Source organism: Bombus pyrosoma, linkage group LG7 (genome assembly GCF_014825855.1).
Source record: "Bombus pyrosoma isolate SC7728 linkage group LG7, ASM1482585v1, whole genome shotgun sequence".
Lineage (NCBI taxonomy): Eukaryota > Metazoa > Arthropoda > Insecta > Hymenoptera > Apidae > Bombus > Bombus pyrosoma.
The window spans coordinates 15856462-15875215 of NC_057776.1; the positions used below are offsets into that span (position 1 = coordinate 15856462).

At 35.2% G+C, this 18754-nt stretch overlaps 1 protein-coding gene across 1 annotated transcript in view; it reads right to left on the bottom strand.

Moving 5' to 3' along the window:
- LOC122569001 (UPF0489 protein C5orf22 homolog) overlaps window positions 1-18754 on the bottom strand; it is a 466219-nt gene that overhangs the window by 415128 nt on the left and 32337 nt on the right. Inside the window, exon 2 of the mRNA XM_043729435.1 lies at window positions 3786-3912. Coding sequence (XP_043585370.1) covers window positions 3786-3821 — 36 coding nt within the window. The 5' untranslated portion in view covers window positions 3822-3912. The remainder of the gene's footprint in view (window positions 1-3785; window positions 3913-18754) is intronic.

The following is an 18754-nucleotide window of genomic DNA, read 5'->3' on the forward strand; positions in this document are numbered from 1 at the left end:
CGATAACGTGACTATGTTCTGTCACCTAAAGCACATATACCAGCCGAGTTCCCGGAACGGTGCTCCACGTAGTACTTCGTTCCTGGTAAAAACGCATTAATTAGATTTCCACTTAGCTGCCCTTCCTACCTTGCTATCCAAAGCGAAGCCTGTAAAGCCTCAAGGTCGCGGATACCTCATCGACGCTGGAATTCGAGCCGAGTTTCGAATTTCGAAGCGGAATGAACGCGAGTAGCTAGTTCAAGCAAAGAGGCGAAGAAGAAGAAGAAAAAAAGAATTGAATTGAAGATTCGAAGAAGAAGAAGAAGAGCAAGAGACATTGAAGGACGTGCAGGGAGTAGAGAAACTTGACGAAAGATGTGGATGAATAAAGTCGAATGTGCGGAAGACACGAAACTAAAGTAATTAACAAACTGATAGATGACATAGGTAGCATAAAAGGAGATTTTAATAATTATTTATAGAGCGGCGATCTCACCGATCTCAATGGTCTTGAAATGTGTTCTCGGTACCAACATTCTGTACAATTTTTCCCTGTACGTGTCGCTTGATATTGATCTTCGAGATATTCGCAAAAATCTTCAATTCAATCTACGTCACGGTCACATTTCGTTCTGAAACAGTCCGTATTTTCGCGTAGTTCGACCTAACTCATTTTCGATAATCATTTTCAACTCGCGTAGAAAAGAAACATCAATGGGATAAGTTCAAATGAGATAATTATTCGGCTACTGTGAGATAATTTAAGGTGTTACACAATAAGACAGACACGATTCGTATTAAGCTTTACGTTATATCAGCGTTATTCAAAATTGGAAACGCTTGAGCTATGACATTGAAGAAAGCGACTATTCGATTATCAAAATCGTATTGTCGTTGAACCAGAAGCCTTTACATATGTATAGTCAGAAACTATAGCTGGGTGATACCTATAGGGAAAAATTGATCAGAACGTTGATCTTGACAATATATTTCTAGATCATTGAAATCGGGAGTTTGTTCGCTTTGTAAATAAATTACCGAGATTTACAATAAAATCCTTTTCGATTGTAATGTAGTTGGCGTTTACAATTGTAGCTTTATTTCAGAATAGCGCTACAAGCTAAAATTATTCCAGCGTTTGTGACTTCTTTCTTTATATTTCGCATGGGATTTACATCCAGTTTAATTAAAAATTCGCATTCAATCTTTTTACACTGAAATCCTTTAGCTATTTGAATTTTTGATTTGAAGATGATAGTGGATAATTGTGAAAAAGAGAAACTAAAGGGGAAAATAAAGGAATAATAGAAGAAAGAACGAGAAGTAACATCGCTAAAGAAACGAAACTGGAAAAGTTCTATCTTTGAAGAGAAAGAAAAATTCTGTAGAAAAGAGAGAAGCAGAAAGATCGGAGAGAAAATGGGGATAGGGAACGTAAAAGAGAAATACTACATAAAAAGTTGCAAAATAAAATCGCAAGAAGAAGACAAACTGGTAGCAAAAGGCGAGTGCAATAAAAATGTAAAGATACAAAGAGCAACCGTAAATTAGGGGAAGGAAAAGTAAATTAGCGAATCTATTTCTGTCAGCAAGAGAAGTGCAAGAGAAGTACAAGAGGAGGAAATGGACGGTTCAATTGCAAAAGCAAATAACAAGAAAAAATTCATTAAGAGAACGCGAATCAGATCGTAGGAAGAGCGCACAAAATTGATCACCGAAATAATGAAAGTATAGAAAAACAAACAGATAGAAGAAATCACGGAAATAAAAGAGGGAAAGCAAATACAAGAAGCCAGACTTCTCTCTGAGAAGGGGTTTACAAAGAACATGCGAAGTAGCCAAGAACGACCACGAGGTAGCCAGGAACGATAGAAAAGGAATATGAAACAACCAAAAAAGGATTTTCACAATTTAAATATGGAATATATATTTATGCAAACGGATAAAATCATTTGCAGCTTCCAATTGGAAAATTACCGACAGTCGTAATTTCTAAGAAACGTTGTATCCGAAATTATTCGTGCGGAAATTATTCAAAAATAATGAAATACTCGTGAAACCTAATAGTTGATTTCTTGCGTCCATTACGCGATTAAGCATAAGAGAAAAAAGAGAGCTGCAGACGGGAACGAAACGCGTGGAGAGGGCAAGGAGCCACAGGGAAGGAAAGAAAAAACATGGAAAGACCGCAGAATGTGAAAAACGAACGAGCAAAACCCGGCGTAAAAATACGCGGAGGTGAAAGAAGAAAGCGAAAGCACGGCAAAAAGCGACCGATGCAACAGCTAAGAGGAGGGAACGAAACAAAAGCAACAACTTAACATGCACGGTGAAGGAATTAAAAGAAGTAAGAATACAGGAACTCGAAGTGAAGGGCCTGAGGAGAAGTGGACGAGGAAGAAGACGAAGCGGAGGAAGAAGCAGAAGTGGCAGAACAAAGGGAAGAAAGGTACGAAATAAACAACTTTGACCAAGTGGAATAAGAAGTGAAAGTACAAGATAACGTATCTAACAAGCAGAAGAATAATATAAAAAGAAGCGACTATCTAAAGCGAATAAGAGAATGAAATAAAAGAGTAAGATAGAAAGAAAGAATGAGAAGATAGAGGCTAGAGAGAGTACGTAAGTGGGGCCAAAAGTACATAGTGCGGCTCGCGGACCGCCATAACCTTTTATCAGTTATCTAATTAGCCGTTGCATTTAATTAGCGACCCGAGAAGAGGGCCGAGGCAGATAGAGCAGGCAGCGCGCGAGACCGACGTACGGTTCTGCACAGTCGTACGTAATTTTAATCGGTGCTCACGTCAGATAACGAAGGGTCGACGGATGAACCGGCATTCGCCGCGTTTGCAATTAGCCGTGTTTTTATTTATTCGAGTATCTGGCTCCTATTGCGCCGCGCACCGACCGCCAGAAAGAGAACCAGACACCAGGAAAGGTAGTTTCTCGAGTACGTATCTTCTTTGATTTCGAAAGATCCTCTGATAATTACAGCGTTGTTTGTTTTTTGTTTCCGATCCAAACTTTTTAGAGTTACTACGCAGGTTGCTTGGTAGGATGATGACGATTAATTGAAAGTAAAGATTAATAGTTGGAGAAATTGTTTCAAGTAATTGCACGGGGTTGACTTGTGAGAATTAACGAGCGTACTTATGGAAATACGTATATCTACATTGATTGACTTCCTATCTTCTATTTTGATCGATTCTCTAAATAGATCTAATTCTTCCAGTTTTTCTACTTTCTGATATCTGGAGGACGTAGAAATCCAACTGTATAATATAGCTATAACCACAAGATACGGTATTCTACGGAACTTTAGTTGGTAACATGATCCAAAAAGATAAGATAACAATCAAAATTTCCGTCACTGAGTCTCATCTTCGAGGTTTCAATCAAAGAATATTAGGATATTCTCGGGTACACTGTTCGATTATCACCAGCTTTTCTTTCAATTCTTAATTTTTATATAATTTCGGTACCATACTTTATCTCCAAGGTTTAGATATACATCATATTCTAAGGAACTCACGAAAAAGTTCGCGCATTTCGTTGTTGACACGAATTACAAAATCCTCTACATCTGCAACCTTGCGTGAAATTTCACGGAATGCAAACCTCACGATGAACCAACTTCGAGAACGCAACCTCTTTCATCGTTATCATTCCAAAGGCATCGTTCGATTTGGTAACGCGAACACGCGTAAAGAATAGAACGATCCATCGCGAATCCAGCACGATGGACGCGATTGCTACTCGTTCCAAGCAAAAAGAAAACGTTTACGTAACGATGGACGACTTACCTTCGCCGGATCCTCGATGAAGCTGCCGATGGTCATCACGTGTAGGGTAATCTCGCGCGCGTTTTCCAACTCGTCGAGAGTAGCGTAGAGACCATCGCTGACGAAATAGGGCTCGGGGCACGTAAGCCTGTAAACGATCGGCAAATTAGATAATGAACAGGAATGCGTCAAGTTGCATCCGTCGATGGCGAAACCGCTATGGACTAGGCTAAACTCTTCTCTACGTACAACCCCGAACGTATGTACGTACGTTGGATAACGTAATTAGCGTTATGTAAGCGGTCGAGTGAGTTTGCTTCTTGCGAGGTTCATTAATGCAACGCTATTAGAATAACGAAATACGTTCTTTATTGTTTCATGTAAAAGTTACTGTTAGAGTGACTCGAAAGGACTGGCTGTTGTTGTAAAAAATTTGGAAGAGTTATGGAAGTTGTAAACACGACACGAATCTGTCGATAATTTACAGTGGATAGGTGACAACTAAGAGTGCCGATAATTTACTAGCATGTAAATACGGAAAGTTCTCACGCGAAATTCTTGAAAAAATAGACGTAATTGGAAGTAAAAATTTGGAAGCTGTTCGTTACTTGTAATATCTCAGAATATAAAACCTATAATTTTAACTGTTATTATATAATAGAAAACAGTCGAAATGAAAGTTTTAGTTGAATTTAGTAGTATTTCGAGGTAATGTTATACATTACCTAACATAGTTAGTAATTTATTAGGAAATATTCCAACATTTTGACGGATTTGTGATAACGGTATATGAATTTTATCAAAATGTACGAATTAATGCGAAATTAATAACTAGGAGAAGTATTGGGTTAGCAACTAAGTGATTGTTTACTTTCATCAATAGAAGCTACGCTCACTACGTCATTGAAGAATTAATACAAACAAATTTACCAATGATATGTATATATATTTATATAATATTTTAGTCCTTAATTAACTTAAAATATAAAATATATCTTTATAGATCGTAACTACTATAGTCTGGATACTGTATTACTATAGCAGTGCATACGACTATATTCCAGAAAATAGAGACAGCTAGAGACAAGCAATTTGAGAAATGCCACTAGAACTCTATGTATATCTTTAGTCGAAATTTCTATAGCAATGCGGCTTACACGTGAAATCCCCTAACAGTTTTAACTCTAAACAGTAAAGATCTCGTATATAAGAAACGGCACAACCAATCCAATTTAACAACGTCTTCTCTAGACCAGCGACAAGTGCAAATAGAGCATAAGTACAATCACATATACCATTGTACAATTATTCAGAAAGCCCGTAAAGTACAGTCAAAGTCACATTTTAATTTCAATTACTAAAAATTATTGCCATAAAATTTCACAATGGACGTTGAATTTCTAAATTAACGTTTATTTTCCAGTACCTTTCTTAGCCTGATCTTCAACGAAACAAAGACGAAGAATCCATCAATGATGATAGCAACGTATATCTTTTGTACGTCATAAACGATATATCGTTAGAGAGATCGATCAAGCTACGCAGAAGTCATGTCGATCTACTCCATAAAGTAAACTACATAGAACAAGGACAATCGCAAAGATTACTTTTCAATACCTTCCTTGGAATTTACAATTACTTATGCTTCTTCTTCGCGGTAAATGAAATAATTCACAGAAATAGGTTTTCTTCTATCAGATGTTGGACACCAACAATGTACCTGAATGATGTGAAATGAATAACTTTGTAAGAAGCGAGGTTGTTGATCTTTCGCTTCGTAGAGGTTCAAATGAGACATTGCGAGTAGACATAGACGACTTGCAATAGACGTGAACACAAAAAGAATCATACTGGTCGAAACCACATTCTTAACTATAGTTCTTGTAGGAGCCTTCGTTACATAAAAAACCATGCTTCTTGCCCTTTCTTACGCAAAACCGCAACAACATTCTTGCGAAGGTATATACACGAGAGCATCGATATTATTGCCAAGGAGGAACGTGTGGTATCATTATCGCGAGAAACAAGGAAAAAAGAGAAAGGAAGGTAAAGCGTGCAGCGAAAGGGAAGCAGAGAAGGAAGGACTGGAAGGTATCCTCCTCCGTTCAGCTTCGTGCACCAGGAGGTTCCTCGATTACGCGGCCATTCGAAATTTTCGAGGCTCTTCCGACAGCGGCGAGAATCACCCTCGAAATTGATGTTGCCTGGCCACGCGATCTCTCCGAGCCACTCGAGCCTCTGCTCGATATTTCTCGCCTGCTCTATCCCCTTTCCGCCACTCGAACAAGACGCTGCGTGAACATATTTATTACAGCTGCCCGTGACCCCTGCAGCATACTTTATTGGTTATGGCCTCGTAAATAGGATGTTTTGTCGAGATTCATCTCGCGTTATGCTCGTTGTTGCTCGCGATGACTTAATACCGGAAGATTGATTACGTATGGAATGTTAGTGGCGTTGATGGTCGTACAGAAATTTCAACATCATCTGCGGAAATTTTATGATATTCGATCGATATAAAAAATATTCGCGCATTGTTGTATTTATTATAGTATCTGTATATTAATTACTTACATTATATACATTATATACAGGCACTTTTATATCACTGCAAATGTTTGATACGGTACAGATGAAATGTGCAGAAGCAGATAGAGAGGAAACACTTCGTTGGAAAGCAATGGAACGTGCCAGTACATTTCATAGCCGTTATATTTTATCGTAATTAACCTTCTTGGGGATAATGAAACGTTACATTTAGCTGGAAAATTTAGAGCAACAATGGACTAAGCAACATTTTTTTAACGAATGTGTGGCATGGATTTAATCCAATAAGCTGTATGGATCGTTCGTGAGTTTAGTACGATAAATGAAAAAATTATTTCGACACGATTATGTTGGAATTTTATTAATAATTTGGTCTTATCTTTTCATCGCGTTCTCGCAGACCTTCAGAAACGATAAAACGATAATTTAACGATTTGAAGTATAGCAAAACGTAAACGATGACATTATGAATGTACCAAATAGAAACGAATTACGGTTAAAAATAATAACAAACGAGAACATAAAACAGAACGTACAGTATCTTTATAGCAGTATCGTTTAAATTATATCGTATACGGACTCTTTGTTAAAATAAATTCCATCTCTCATAATACATATTAATTCTTCGTTAAAAAACTTCCTCAGAAATTTTCTCAGAATTAAACAAATTTACACATAAATCAGTATTCAAATGGTAGCTCACTAAACTACTTGTGTACCGTAAAGATCAAATCGCATTCACTAACTTCGCTAACTAAATAACCCTTCAAGTATGTTTCTTAATGCGCTCCCATTGGAAAATTTACGGCTATTAACAAACGTTCACAAATCGAACGGTATTAACAAACGAGATAGGGTCGTTAAGTCGTTGGAAATTGACCGCTAAAACGATAAATCAACAAATGTAACGATAATAAACGAAAACGCAGCGCGCACTTTCGCTTGCAGCCTTTTTAAAACACGATCACCCGTTTTCAATTATCGACTACGGAGTTACGCTTCCAGCAAACAAACGCTCCCGTCTCCTAGGTTGGGGCTTTGGATCCTTTTCAATTAGAAACGGAGTGTGAAAATTAATTACCATCGCCCAAAACCGGTCCAGCCACAAAATGCTCCCACGCGATCTTTACAAGCCGCCGCGGTTCCGTATAATTAACAATTTATACGAAGCAATTCACCGGTGGCCTTTCGCGTGGCCACGTAACCAATAGATCTCTTCGATCCTCGAATCGATCAATCGCCCACGTGGCTCTCGGTGAAATCACATTCGTTTTAAATACCAAGACCCACGGACCGTTTACAAATTTTCCTAACGATACCGTATTCTTTTTCTCTTCTTCTTTTTTTTTTTTTCTTTTTCTTAAGATAAATTGTTTCTTATACTAGATAAAATCAGGTTCTGTCGATTTTGATCATTCTCTTTGTAGAACTTTTATTTTATTTTACGTGAGACACGGCTGGTTAATACGACGTTTAGTTATTTGAATGAGAAGTTAAAATTAGCGTGTTTTAATCTTATTCTCGTTTTAGCAAACGAAAGGGACTTGTAACGTTTTAAGACGTTTAGTATGAAATTGAGACGAGAATTCACGCATACCAATAGAAAGTTTCTCGCGATTCGTTCATGCTTGAGATATTTTTTAACGTTAGAAAAATACAAGTCGGTCGAGGTTATTGGAAAAATGTGACGGGTTTAACATGTTTTAATAAGATTATTTCCTAAGTAGAAAATTATTATAAGCGTGAAATTAGAAGTTAATACAGAGAAATAAATTTCAATTGAGTTGGCTTGAATCCTTGCAGAAGTTACTCCGAAGAGAAACGAAACAACGTAAAAGAATTGAGAATTTTTAAATAAAGAAACTACTATACGTACTATATGAATGAATAAATTAACACGTCCTTCTGGTTCAACGGGTTACAGAAAGAAGAAAATGAAGAAGATAACGATAAGCAACTATAGGCTTCTTTCAATATATCAAGGTTGCTTTTAAAATTTTCTGAAAGTAATTGAAATTACACGAAGAATTATACTAATCGATTGTGGAATTTACACGCGCAAAGTGTTCGAAGATTTAAGAATCAAGAAGCTTAGATACTTAATAATTTAAAATCTCGAAAATATTCGAAAATGTAAAGGTTCAAGAATTTAATGGAGGTTCCATATAGAAAAAGTTGCATGAGCAACGGAGTAACGAGGTTCGAAGAAAACTTTCAGCACATAAGGAAGAATTTGATTAAATGCTATATAATTATTCAGAGGATTCTTGGACCGTTCATTAAATTCAATCTTTCCGCGTAACGACTTCAACGCCTATAATTTTCAATGTTCGTAATTGAAATTCGTCCGGTTATCCTGTTATTCGATCGATTTTATAGCATCGATGAATCTATAATTAAATAACAAGAAAGGTAAAATTGAAATCGAGATTTTTACATGGCCATTAATTAAAAAAGTCGAGAATTAATTATAAGAGGAATACACCGATCGTAAAATGCGCCTGGAGAACGAAACCGAGTGAATAACCATTTTTCGAGGTCTTTGCGATTCTCCAGCACGCTATTGAAATTAGTTTTATCGATTGAAAATTATCGTCGCATAAACGAATGATAGTTTTCTTTCTTTTCCTCTCCCTTTTCCTTGCCTCTTTGTCTGTTAAAGGGCGGCTCATTAGTTAAATGTAATTTCGATTTAAATAAGAATCGCCTCCCACGATGAAACATCTAATAAACACCTCTTAACTCTCAACATAATTCTCAGTCTGCCGTAAACATTTATATTCTGCGAGAGTAATTTACAAACGAGCATCGCGACCGAGGAAAACGCAACGCGAATGCCACTAACGATCGCACCTCGATGGCTCATTAATTTATTCGTTGCGTTTCCATGAATCATCACCTCGCCACCGCGTGTTTGATCATCTCTTAACGAAGACCATTGTGCGACAAGTATTTGTTAAATATTTTTATCTGATAGATTAGTTGACATGTATCCTTGATAAATATGTATAGAATGCATTGTTTCATACTGTTTCATTTTTTAATGAAACGTTTGTTCTGGTAGTTTCTCCTATCATCAACTCGGCTATTGTTAAATTAGATTTGAATCAGACCGGGACAATTTGATTTAGATTTCAGTTAATCTATTAGATGGATTAATTTTACGGTATTTAATTTTCATTTTTGTATTTTAATATCTTACGTGATGGATGTCGTAGACACTAGCTTTAAAATATACGATATAATGTAAATTAAGGTCAGAAATAGGCACTGCAAAATTCGGTAATTTATAATTTAAATTCTCGAGCGTTATCTGCGATGCAATGATACGGTATAATGACAGACAGAGTGTAATTTGAGGATATTCGATCAATGAGCTGTATGCACTTGAATAAAAATCGAATGGAAACCTCTCAAACCATAATCTAATAAAAAATAAAATTTTTACAAATGATAAAGAGCAAATTGCTCCAAACGTGCATCTTTTCAAAATATAAAAAAGTGAAAAGGAGTTATATATGGGATTATATAGAGAAAAATTACGTTATAAAAAATCTAAAATATTAATTAAATATTAATTATGTAAAGTAGCAAACTTAATTTAGAATACTGACATTGCAGTTGTTGGTGAGATATATCCGATATACGGTTTTATTGTTAGCTGTTCATCCTAAAAATGCTCCGTTATGATAGTCTCTTATGAACTCGAAGACACTGATGTTATCGTACACAGGCGAGCATGCACGTCCATTATATGCCATCGTTCAGCCAGTTCGGATAGCGTACACAATTCCTCCAGTCCTTATTTATTAAATATTTCAATCAAGTTGCCGGGTTAAAGAACTCCTACTCCTACGACAGCAATAGTAATAATGATAACTAGAACGCAGACAAGAGCGTACGATACAAATGACCACAAATCTGTAATTTATTTGCCGAGATAAAAGGTTAGACGTTGCAATATTGTGAAACAAGCCGTGTGCGTAATGATACTAAAATGGGTACGGTCCATGCTTTATTTACTAATGCTACTAAAATAGATACGGTGTTTCGCAATGCACTGTGTGTACAGCGTGTTCCATTTAGTATAAACATTAAATTCTTTCTCTTGGAAATATCTGTACAATTTCGAAATAATTTCGACAAGTGAAGCGAGTGAAGTTATAAACGAAAAATCACCAGAACATCGGTATTATAATACGATAATTTCGAGAAGTAACAAATATGTCATATTAAAATTAATAATAAAAATTGATATTGACCCTGTAACTAATTAATTTTGACATTACGTGATCTCTAAGTTACGTATCTGTCTATTTAATATTTTTGAAGTATTAGTTTCAATTATTATTAAATTAAATATTACTGAAATAAATTGACGTAGGACGTTGTGTCAAAGTATCGTGTTTGAAAGTTGCTGAATCTTACTGTATCGTCAAATATTTCGCTACATCATTAATATTAGTAACGAATTAACATCTTAACATCAAAAACTTCACAAAAAATTACCAACTATGTAGGCTATGTAGCATTTATTACTACCATCAGTTCACTAAAAACTCGCCTTCAAAAACTACTTCACTCATATCCTTCATATGTACGAAGATAGTTGTACGGTAAATACAAAGTACAAACTAGCCGTGTAACCACAACAACCAGGTAAAAAACTCGAGGCTCCACCCGCTTGATGGTTGACGACGATATACATATATAATATAATTTAATAATTTAATAATACCATACAGGTTGAATAAGAAAATATAAAATTCAGCGAGAGCAGGTGTCACGAATGATATCCGCTCGTGCATTTAATTACACCGCGATCATAGAACCTAAAGACAGCAAAACTAGACAGTGAAATATTATTACGAGAAGCAATTAAGGGATCGGTCTACGAGTTTGCGTGAAAGAAAAACGAGTCATCGCTCAGGAATTAACTACTTATGCATCTATTAATTACATATAATCGTACTTGCAACACTTGCTAGAAAGTTCGATATACGTAGATCGAATTTCAGCAGTGGAATCCCATTGCCAGGGAAAATGTGTCAGAGGTTTTTAAAATTGCAGGAGATTGAAAGTGAAAATGAAAAAATACATAGTGATGGGCATCGAATAGAGAATTGTACGATACAGCGAAAGTTGGAGTAATTTTCAATGTGATTTGATACTTAAAACCTTTAGAGTATCGAAGAATCTCGAATCTTCAGTCTCAAGATATCTTGAGTCTTAATAACTTTCGAAGTATCGAGAAGTCAACGATTATTCAATATCTTATATAAGATAATAAAGGTAGATATAAAATATTAAAGTTAGAATCTAACAATATAAGAAATCACATTACGGCCGTAAGGCTGTCAAGATTTAGATAGGTCAAAATGGCGCTGGTTATGGCATAGAATAAGAATGAGACATCCAGTGGTACGTTAGGAAGAGAAATCAGGAATAAAAATGTTTGAAAAGTAAACTCACGCGGACGTTGATACATTACGATTATATTACAATGAATTTACTGAAATAAAATTCCTAGAAACGTGGATCGTATTTCCGATTGCGTAACCGAGGCTTGGTGGCACATAATGAAGCGATGGATGGCTCTAACGACGCTCGTAAACACGAAAGTATTAAAGATAAATTCATAAATCATTTTATGCTAATGTTCAACGAAACATGTGTCCCGTTTGTTAGATGGGCGTAGAATCGTAGAAAAAATATTTCCTATATGTCACGTGTGTAACGTTGAACACTGTTTCCAGCACGCATAATTGGCGTCCCCACTATCTGATTATTATTCCAAGCTATTTTTATAAGCGCTGGTGGGACTTTCTTAAAATTTCTTTCGAGGCTTAAGAATATCTCCTGTTATTAACAGGACGTGTTAATTGCTACGACGGTTGATGTTCCGAATTAATCAGATTCAAACGTGAACGTATTATGTGCCCATAGGTATTAATGGTGTTCGTTTCTAAACGATGACGTGGCTGTCCCACTGTGCCTACTTCGTCGACACGAATCGCAGGTAGAATCAGCATAATTGCTAATAACATGAGAATTGTACGCATAAATGAATATCTTGTGTAAAAAAAAAAAAAAAAAAAAACAACAGTCACTGTGTTATATCTCTTCTTTTCTGTTTTACCTATATCATTCCTACCTACGTGTATTTTTCTTTCCCGTACATTGACACATTCGTACGAAATTCAACATTATTAATTTGTAATTATTATTTTTATATATTGGAATAAGAAACCTTCTTTAATTTTTATTTAACAATAAGCGAGGGAACGACGTTTGCGTCGGTCTCCATGAGTCAACCCTACGAACGTCAACCCGTCTACCGACAGTGAGATAAAGTGCGATGGTTTTACCAACATAATTACTCGAAGTCAAAATTTGGAAGTTGTTCTATATTCATATGATGTGGGCGTTCGATACGTAGCAGATCGAAGTGTCTTTGTTATCTAAATAGATCAAATAGAGAAGATGATATCAAATAAAGAACTGTAAAGAGTTTTGTCCATTTATGGTTATCTCTTCCTTTCGAGAAGTGCTTCAGAGTAATAGGAATATATCATTGAATCATACATAATAGAAATAAATGTTTTCATAATGTAATTAATTGAATTTACAAGTATTTCGTTAATTATATGCTTGCCATTATCTGTATATCAAAGCAATTTTTAATAAAATTTCTCATAACTAAAAAATAGACAGACAAAGAAATATACAGAGCTCACATTTCCCCTTAGTTAGAGATAATTCGAAATCGATTTCATTTCACGAAACCAGCTGTAAAAAATGTAAGTAAAATTTCAGGTTTCAGTTCTCGATCTTCGAAGCATATCTCGCACGCAAAAATTCTAATCGATCCTAACGGCACGCACGATGATTTGCAATAAATTTCACGCAATTTAAAGCAGTGAAACCGATTCGCACGCACGATCACCCACACGAAATCGCAGGAAAGCATGTGGGCGCCTCTATCAGCCACGCATGTAAGTACGAACGAACTGGTTTCTCTGGCGACACAACGTACAATTTCGTTAGTCTTGTGAATGACGGCCTATTTATCCGGCATCCTTTCCAGATCTTCCTCGAAAAATATATTTTTCAGCCATCTCGTCTGTCGTTCGCCAAGAGATTGTATGAATTTCATGGCAACAGGGTCATCGACTCTAATGCACTTTTGAATTTACGATAAGAAATCTGAGACGTTCAAGAGAATAAACATAGTGTTTAATCCTGTAATTTGCAATATGTAGATATAATTGCGTAATAGTCACGAAGACTCGTTTTTTAAACAGCCTGAAATACATATACCAAATGTCATTTTAAATTCCACATTAACGACATTTAACGACAGGACACACGAAAATAATCACGTTACACCGTGTAAACGTGAGATACAAGTATTTCAAATAATATGTAATATTTTAAAATAATTTTAAATAAATAATATGGAAATGATGATGGAAACATTTTTAGGTATCCTTAAATTTCTGTATCAATGTGTAGGTTAATTTAAGAGATACAGTTTTAACAAAACGACCGTATAATTGCATCCTGTCGAGAAAAAATATTAAGGAAATATAGAATTTTAGATGAAAATCTTGGTAATCGTAAGTAAATATTAAGAATATTTTTCTGTTGCGAAAGATTCAATGGCTTGTAATAAAAACTAATTTTCTACAGTACATGTCATATCGTCGATTACGATCAAATTTGTATGATTAATCGTTTACTATATAATTAATTACAAAATTAAGAAAGAAAATCTCTTATTGCGAAAGTATCGTTGGTGGAAAGAAACATGCAATGTTGTTCATTGTTTGAATATAATATTTAAGTATTGTTCAAATATAATAATATTTCAGATAGTTGGTATAATTACGTATACGAATTTTAAAACATTCTGATCTAATATTAGGCGAGGAACGGTTATTCAGAGAATTAGAAAGTTCAGATTATTCAGATTGGGTCTAAATCTAGTAAAGGACGATTAACATAATAATTTGTTTCGAAGAATGCTAACATTCGGGGAAAGTGTACAGTTCGTTTCGGAAATGATATGTATGTCGCTAATTTGAAAATAAATGGGTTTGCGTGGTAAGTTAATGTGGGATCAGTGCCGTAAATCTTTTTGATGTTGGTACTTCATCATTTTAATCACTGCTATCTTTCAAATTACCTGCGTACCGTCCAACTTATCCTAACTTTTTCAATCTTATACAAATTTTCATCAATGTCCAAAGATCGGGTCAGATTCTCTGAATTCTCTACAGAGCTGAAAACAACTTCTACATTTAAGGAAATCTAAGAAATCTTAACAATTTTCTAAACATTGCAACGCGTTATCTCTTCCACAATAATTTCAAATCAATCTGAAAACTGTGAGCTAAAAGAGCTGAAACACGCAAATAAGCATTAGCAACATTAATTGAGAGGCTTTTTGTAAAAATAGCGGTCTGCAGTGGATATACAAGTGCCGAGTGTATTTTCTAATCAAACAGTTGAATAATTCTAACATTTGTTTCTTTTTCAAATCTAAAATGATCAAAGTTCTTCAACAATCATTATGATTACCAATTCAAACATGATTGGCCCTTTCCCAGATAGTTTTTCGATTCCAGCGAATTATTTCCACTAAAAAAAAAAAAGAGAATAAAAAATGCCATCGCTGAATTTGGATGAAATTAAATCCAAAAATCATAGTGCAGTCCAGGGAATCATGGAACGCTAAAACGTACACCAAAACGCTGAATAAAAAATAAATAAAAATGCTTCACCTTTAAAAGTAACAAGTAAATATCACGCCCATATTACATCGTCGATCGATTTTTATGATCCTGACGCAAATACCAGATATTCTTTTTAATCTCACATCCAGAATCGTTACCAAACACAGATATTAAATCGATACCGCACGTGATTCAACGAGGCGCAGTTCGTCGTGGGTTCCGTGCTCGCGCGTACAACTTTGTACGCACCGTGTCTGCACGTTTCGAACTAAACGAACATTTACCCGCTGCGTACACGTTACCATTAATCTTCGGGCTCTGCCACGAAAGAACGGGGCCTGCTTCCCGATAATTCGTTAATAGTCGCTTAATTACGCCATCGATCGACTTAACGATTCACGCGTGCGCTGGGAAACGCGGTGAGGCTGGGCCGTTTCGAACGAAATCACCATGGCCCGTCGCTTCGGCTAATTACGAAATCGCTTCGCGTTCACCTCTTTATCAACCTTCCCGTTTCTCCTTCGACTCGCGCGACACGTCTTTCGTATTCACTGATTTTCACATCATTTCTCCATTCGCGCGGAATATTCCTGTCGCAGAAGACGATTAAAAAGGTTTAGAAGTAAAGCGCGGAATTTTTTGCGTTTATGGAGAATCTGAAAGCGCAAAAGGTACACAAAAGTACACGAATGTATATAAAATAAAATTCTGTTTAAGTTGCATTCTCTTCTTTATAGAAATATGAATTTGCATAAATATATCGATAGCTGGTGGTGTCTAGGAAGTAGAACATTTGGACGTGGATATTTTGGAATTCTTATTGGAACTTTTCTAACCATTTTTTGAACGAAGATTATTCGTGGAAACTTTTTTAGAAAAATTGCTTGCTGTGTGCATGTCTAATACCGATAGTTAAGTGAGATGGCTATTCTCCAATGATATGCAATGTATTTTATTTATTGGTTAATCTTCAAGTGGTACTGTTAGGTTCTAAATTACTGAATTCTGAGATATTTAATTTTAATTTGCATTATTCATTTCATACGATAAAAGGTAAGTAACTGCCTTTTATTACATAAACTGTAGAGTAAAAAATAAAATAAAACAATTAACCGTTGTAACCAAAATTGCTATAGTTGCAATTTTAACTTATATTTTATTCATTATTAATTGAATTAATTGGATATCATGTTTCCTATCATTTGTGAATAAAGTTTACCATTTATGTTCCTTCTACCGAATATCAGTACATTTCAGATATACTTCGTAATTTCGATATAATTATCTATTAACTAATTTTTCTTCGATATGAAAATACTGTAACTCACTTCATAAATCAAACTGCTCCAGCTTCGTGTTTTTCGGAATTTCGCATGCTGTTTTACCAGTTCTACATTGCAACCTAACCCGTTTTTTCCCTCAAAATGATTATATCAGAATTCTGTTGTGATCGATATTAAATAAAATATTGAAACGTTGATAAAAATCTGCCGATCATGTTTGCCAAGTTGTCAACAGGGAAACACGCGTTTAGATACTTGTTACTTGGATTGTCAATATTTTTGACGTAATAATTTATTTACTCAGGGATTTGTCATTTCAAACCTATCTTTCTAGAATTTACTAAATGACGCAACTATCATAAATCTAATTTCCAATAATTAATTCTTAATTCTTCGATTAAAGAAATTCCGACCAAAAGTAACGTAACACGTTAACATTAATAATTAATATTTCCTATATATACAGAATAGGTATTTCGAGAATTAAAACGTGTTACTCTTTTTCCCATTAAATATAAAGATTAAACAATTAATCGTCCATTAAACAAGTCCATCTTCATAATTATAGTTCATACAGCAAGAAGAATTCACTGATCTCTGTGTTACTTCTACGTTTTAATTCATAGGACGAACATATTGCGATTTTACGTTCAGATAAGTAGATTCAGTCGACAGAAGTTCATTTAATAGGTTCACCACTACTAACGCACGTGTTGCGTCGACACGATTATTCAATTAATACTACCAATACAACTGTTGTCTTCTAGATTCTGTATTCTTCCACGAGTTAACAATTAGGCAAAAAGAAGAGGAACAAAATAGAGAATAATGTATGGAAACAAACTATTTAAGATATATTATTTTAAAATAAAGAAATTGTTTACAAAGGAAAAATACGTCTCTAAGAATAAGCAGCAACGAATGTGTTAATCCAATTAACTAAAACCAAACTAACTAAAATTTCGTTCCGTATACCGTAAGTAATAATACTGTAGATTTTTACAGAAATTTGTATTTTTAAACAATCAAATGGAACCTAAGTAGATGTTTATTTCACTGAATATGATAAGCACTATAGTTTCAATATTTTGTATATCTTTGTATATTGTGTTAGTGCATTACGCGCATATTTGCAATTTCAAATTTCCTATAAACCTATAAAAAATTCGCAATAATAATTAATAATAAATAGTATCTCACAACCAAACTATTTCAAACTGGTAAAAAGAAATTTAGAAAATAAAAAACCCGATATCTATCTATCTATCCGTGTTACCAAAATCGCTATAAAAAAAATTTCTTTGACTCATTCCTGACGATATTCCCCTTTTATCGCAGACTACGTGAAATTTATTTGATGCTCATCGTATAACACGCGTGTGCCGGTAACACAGCATTTAAAGCATCACGTTAGCCAGAAGCCGCGATGCGGGTAGTATTATGGAATCAATTTGCTAAATGGACAGACTAGAGGGTGAGGATAGACGATGAGGGCGGCAGAAACCGGCAGAAAAACGACAGAAGACCGATGACGAGGAGTAGGCCGAGGGAAAGACGCGAAGAAACGCAAAATAGGCAGAACACACAGGGGCAGGGAGTCAACACGTGGCCGCACCCTGATTTCACGCATGCGACGACTCGTGCAGAGGAGGAAACCGAACGTGGAGTCGCTCTGCCTCCTCTGACCACGCGCGCACGTGAAACGCTGCGGCTATGCGGTCAGGACTGATTCATAGGTTCTCCTGCGTCACCCTAAGCTGCTCGAACTGCGTTTTATTAACGCGACGATGAACCTTCAAATTGCATTACACTGGCTCACGAAAGTATTCGTACATTTATCGTAGAATATTTGTGTATATATATGGCGTATGTTACATAAAACATGTTGAAATTTCATTTAGACTGTAATCTGAAAATGTACGTAGAAATTACAAGATATTTACAAACCCAAATATATGTTTGGCAAAGATTGCAAAAGTAATTAAACAAGTTAATAACTCACTTGGTTAATTAGTCACGATATTTAATGGGACCATTTTTAACGCTTAATGTACGTTTGAGATTACTATTCACGTTGTATACTAATTTTATATTAAAAATACATCTAATTAGTATTTGGTAGATAAAGAATTTTTAAGTTTGTATAGTTTGCACAAAATGTTTCGATTCAATGGTCCGTCTATACTTACTCGTTAGTAGGCCCTGACATACGAGAATGTCTAAACATTTACCATATGTATTTTCTACAAGCCATTAATTAAGATAATTGAATTTAGATAGAAGAAAGAGCACACATGTGATTAAATTCTCCAAAGTAATTGATTAGCTCATCGACGTAATACGTTACGTTTGAATACTATTCGTTGCTATACATAGTTCCATATATCACAAACCTGATTTATTTTATCCTAGCGAAACAAGC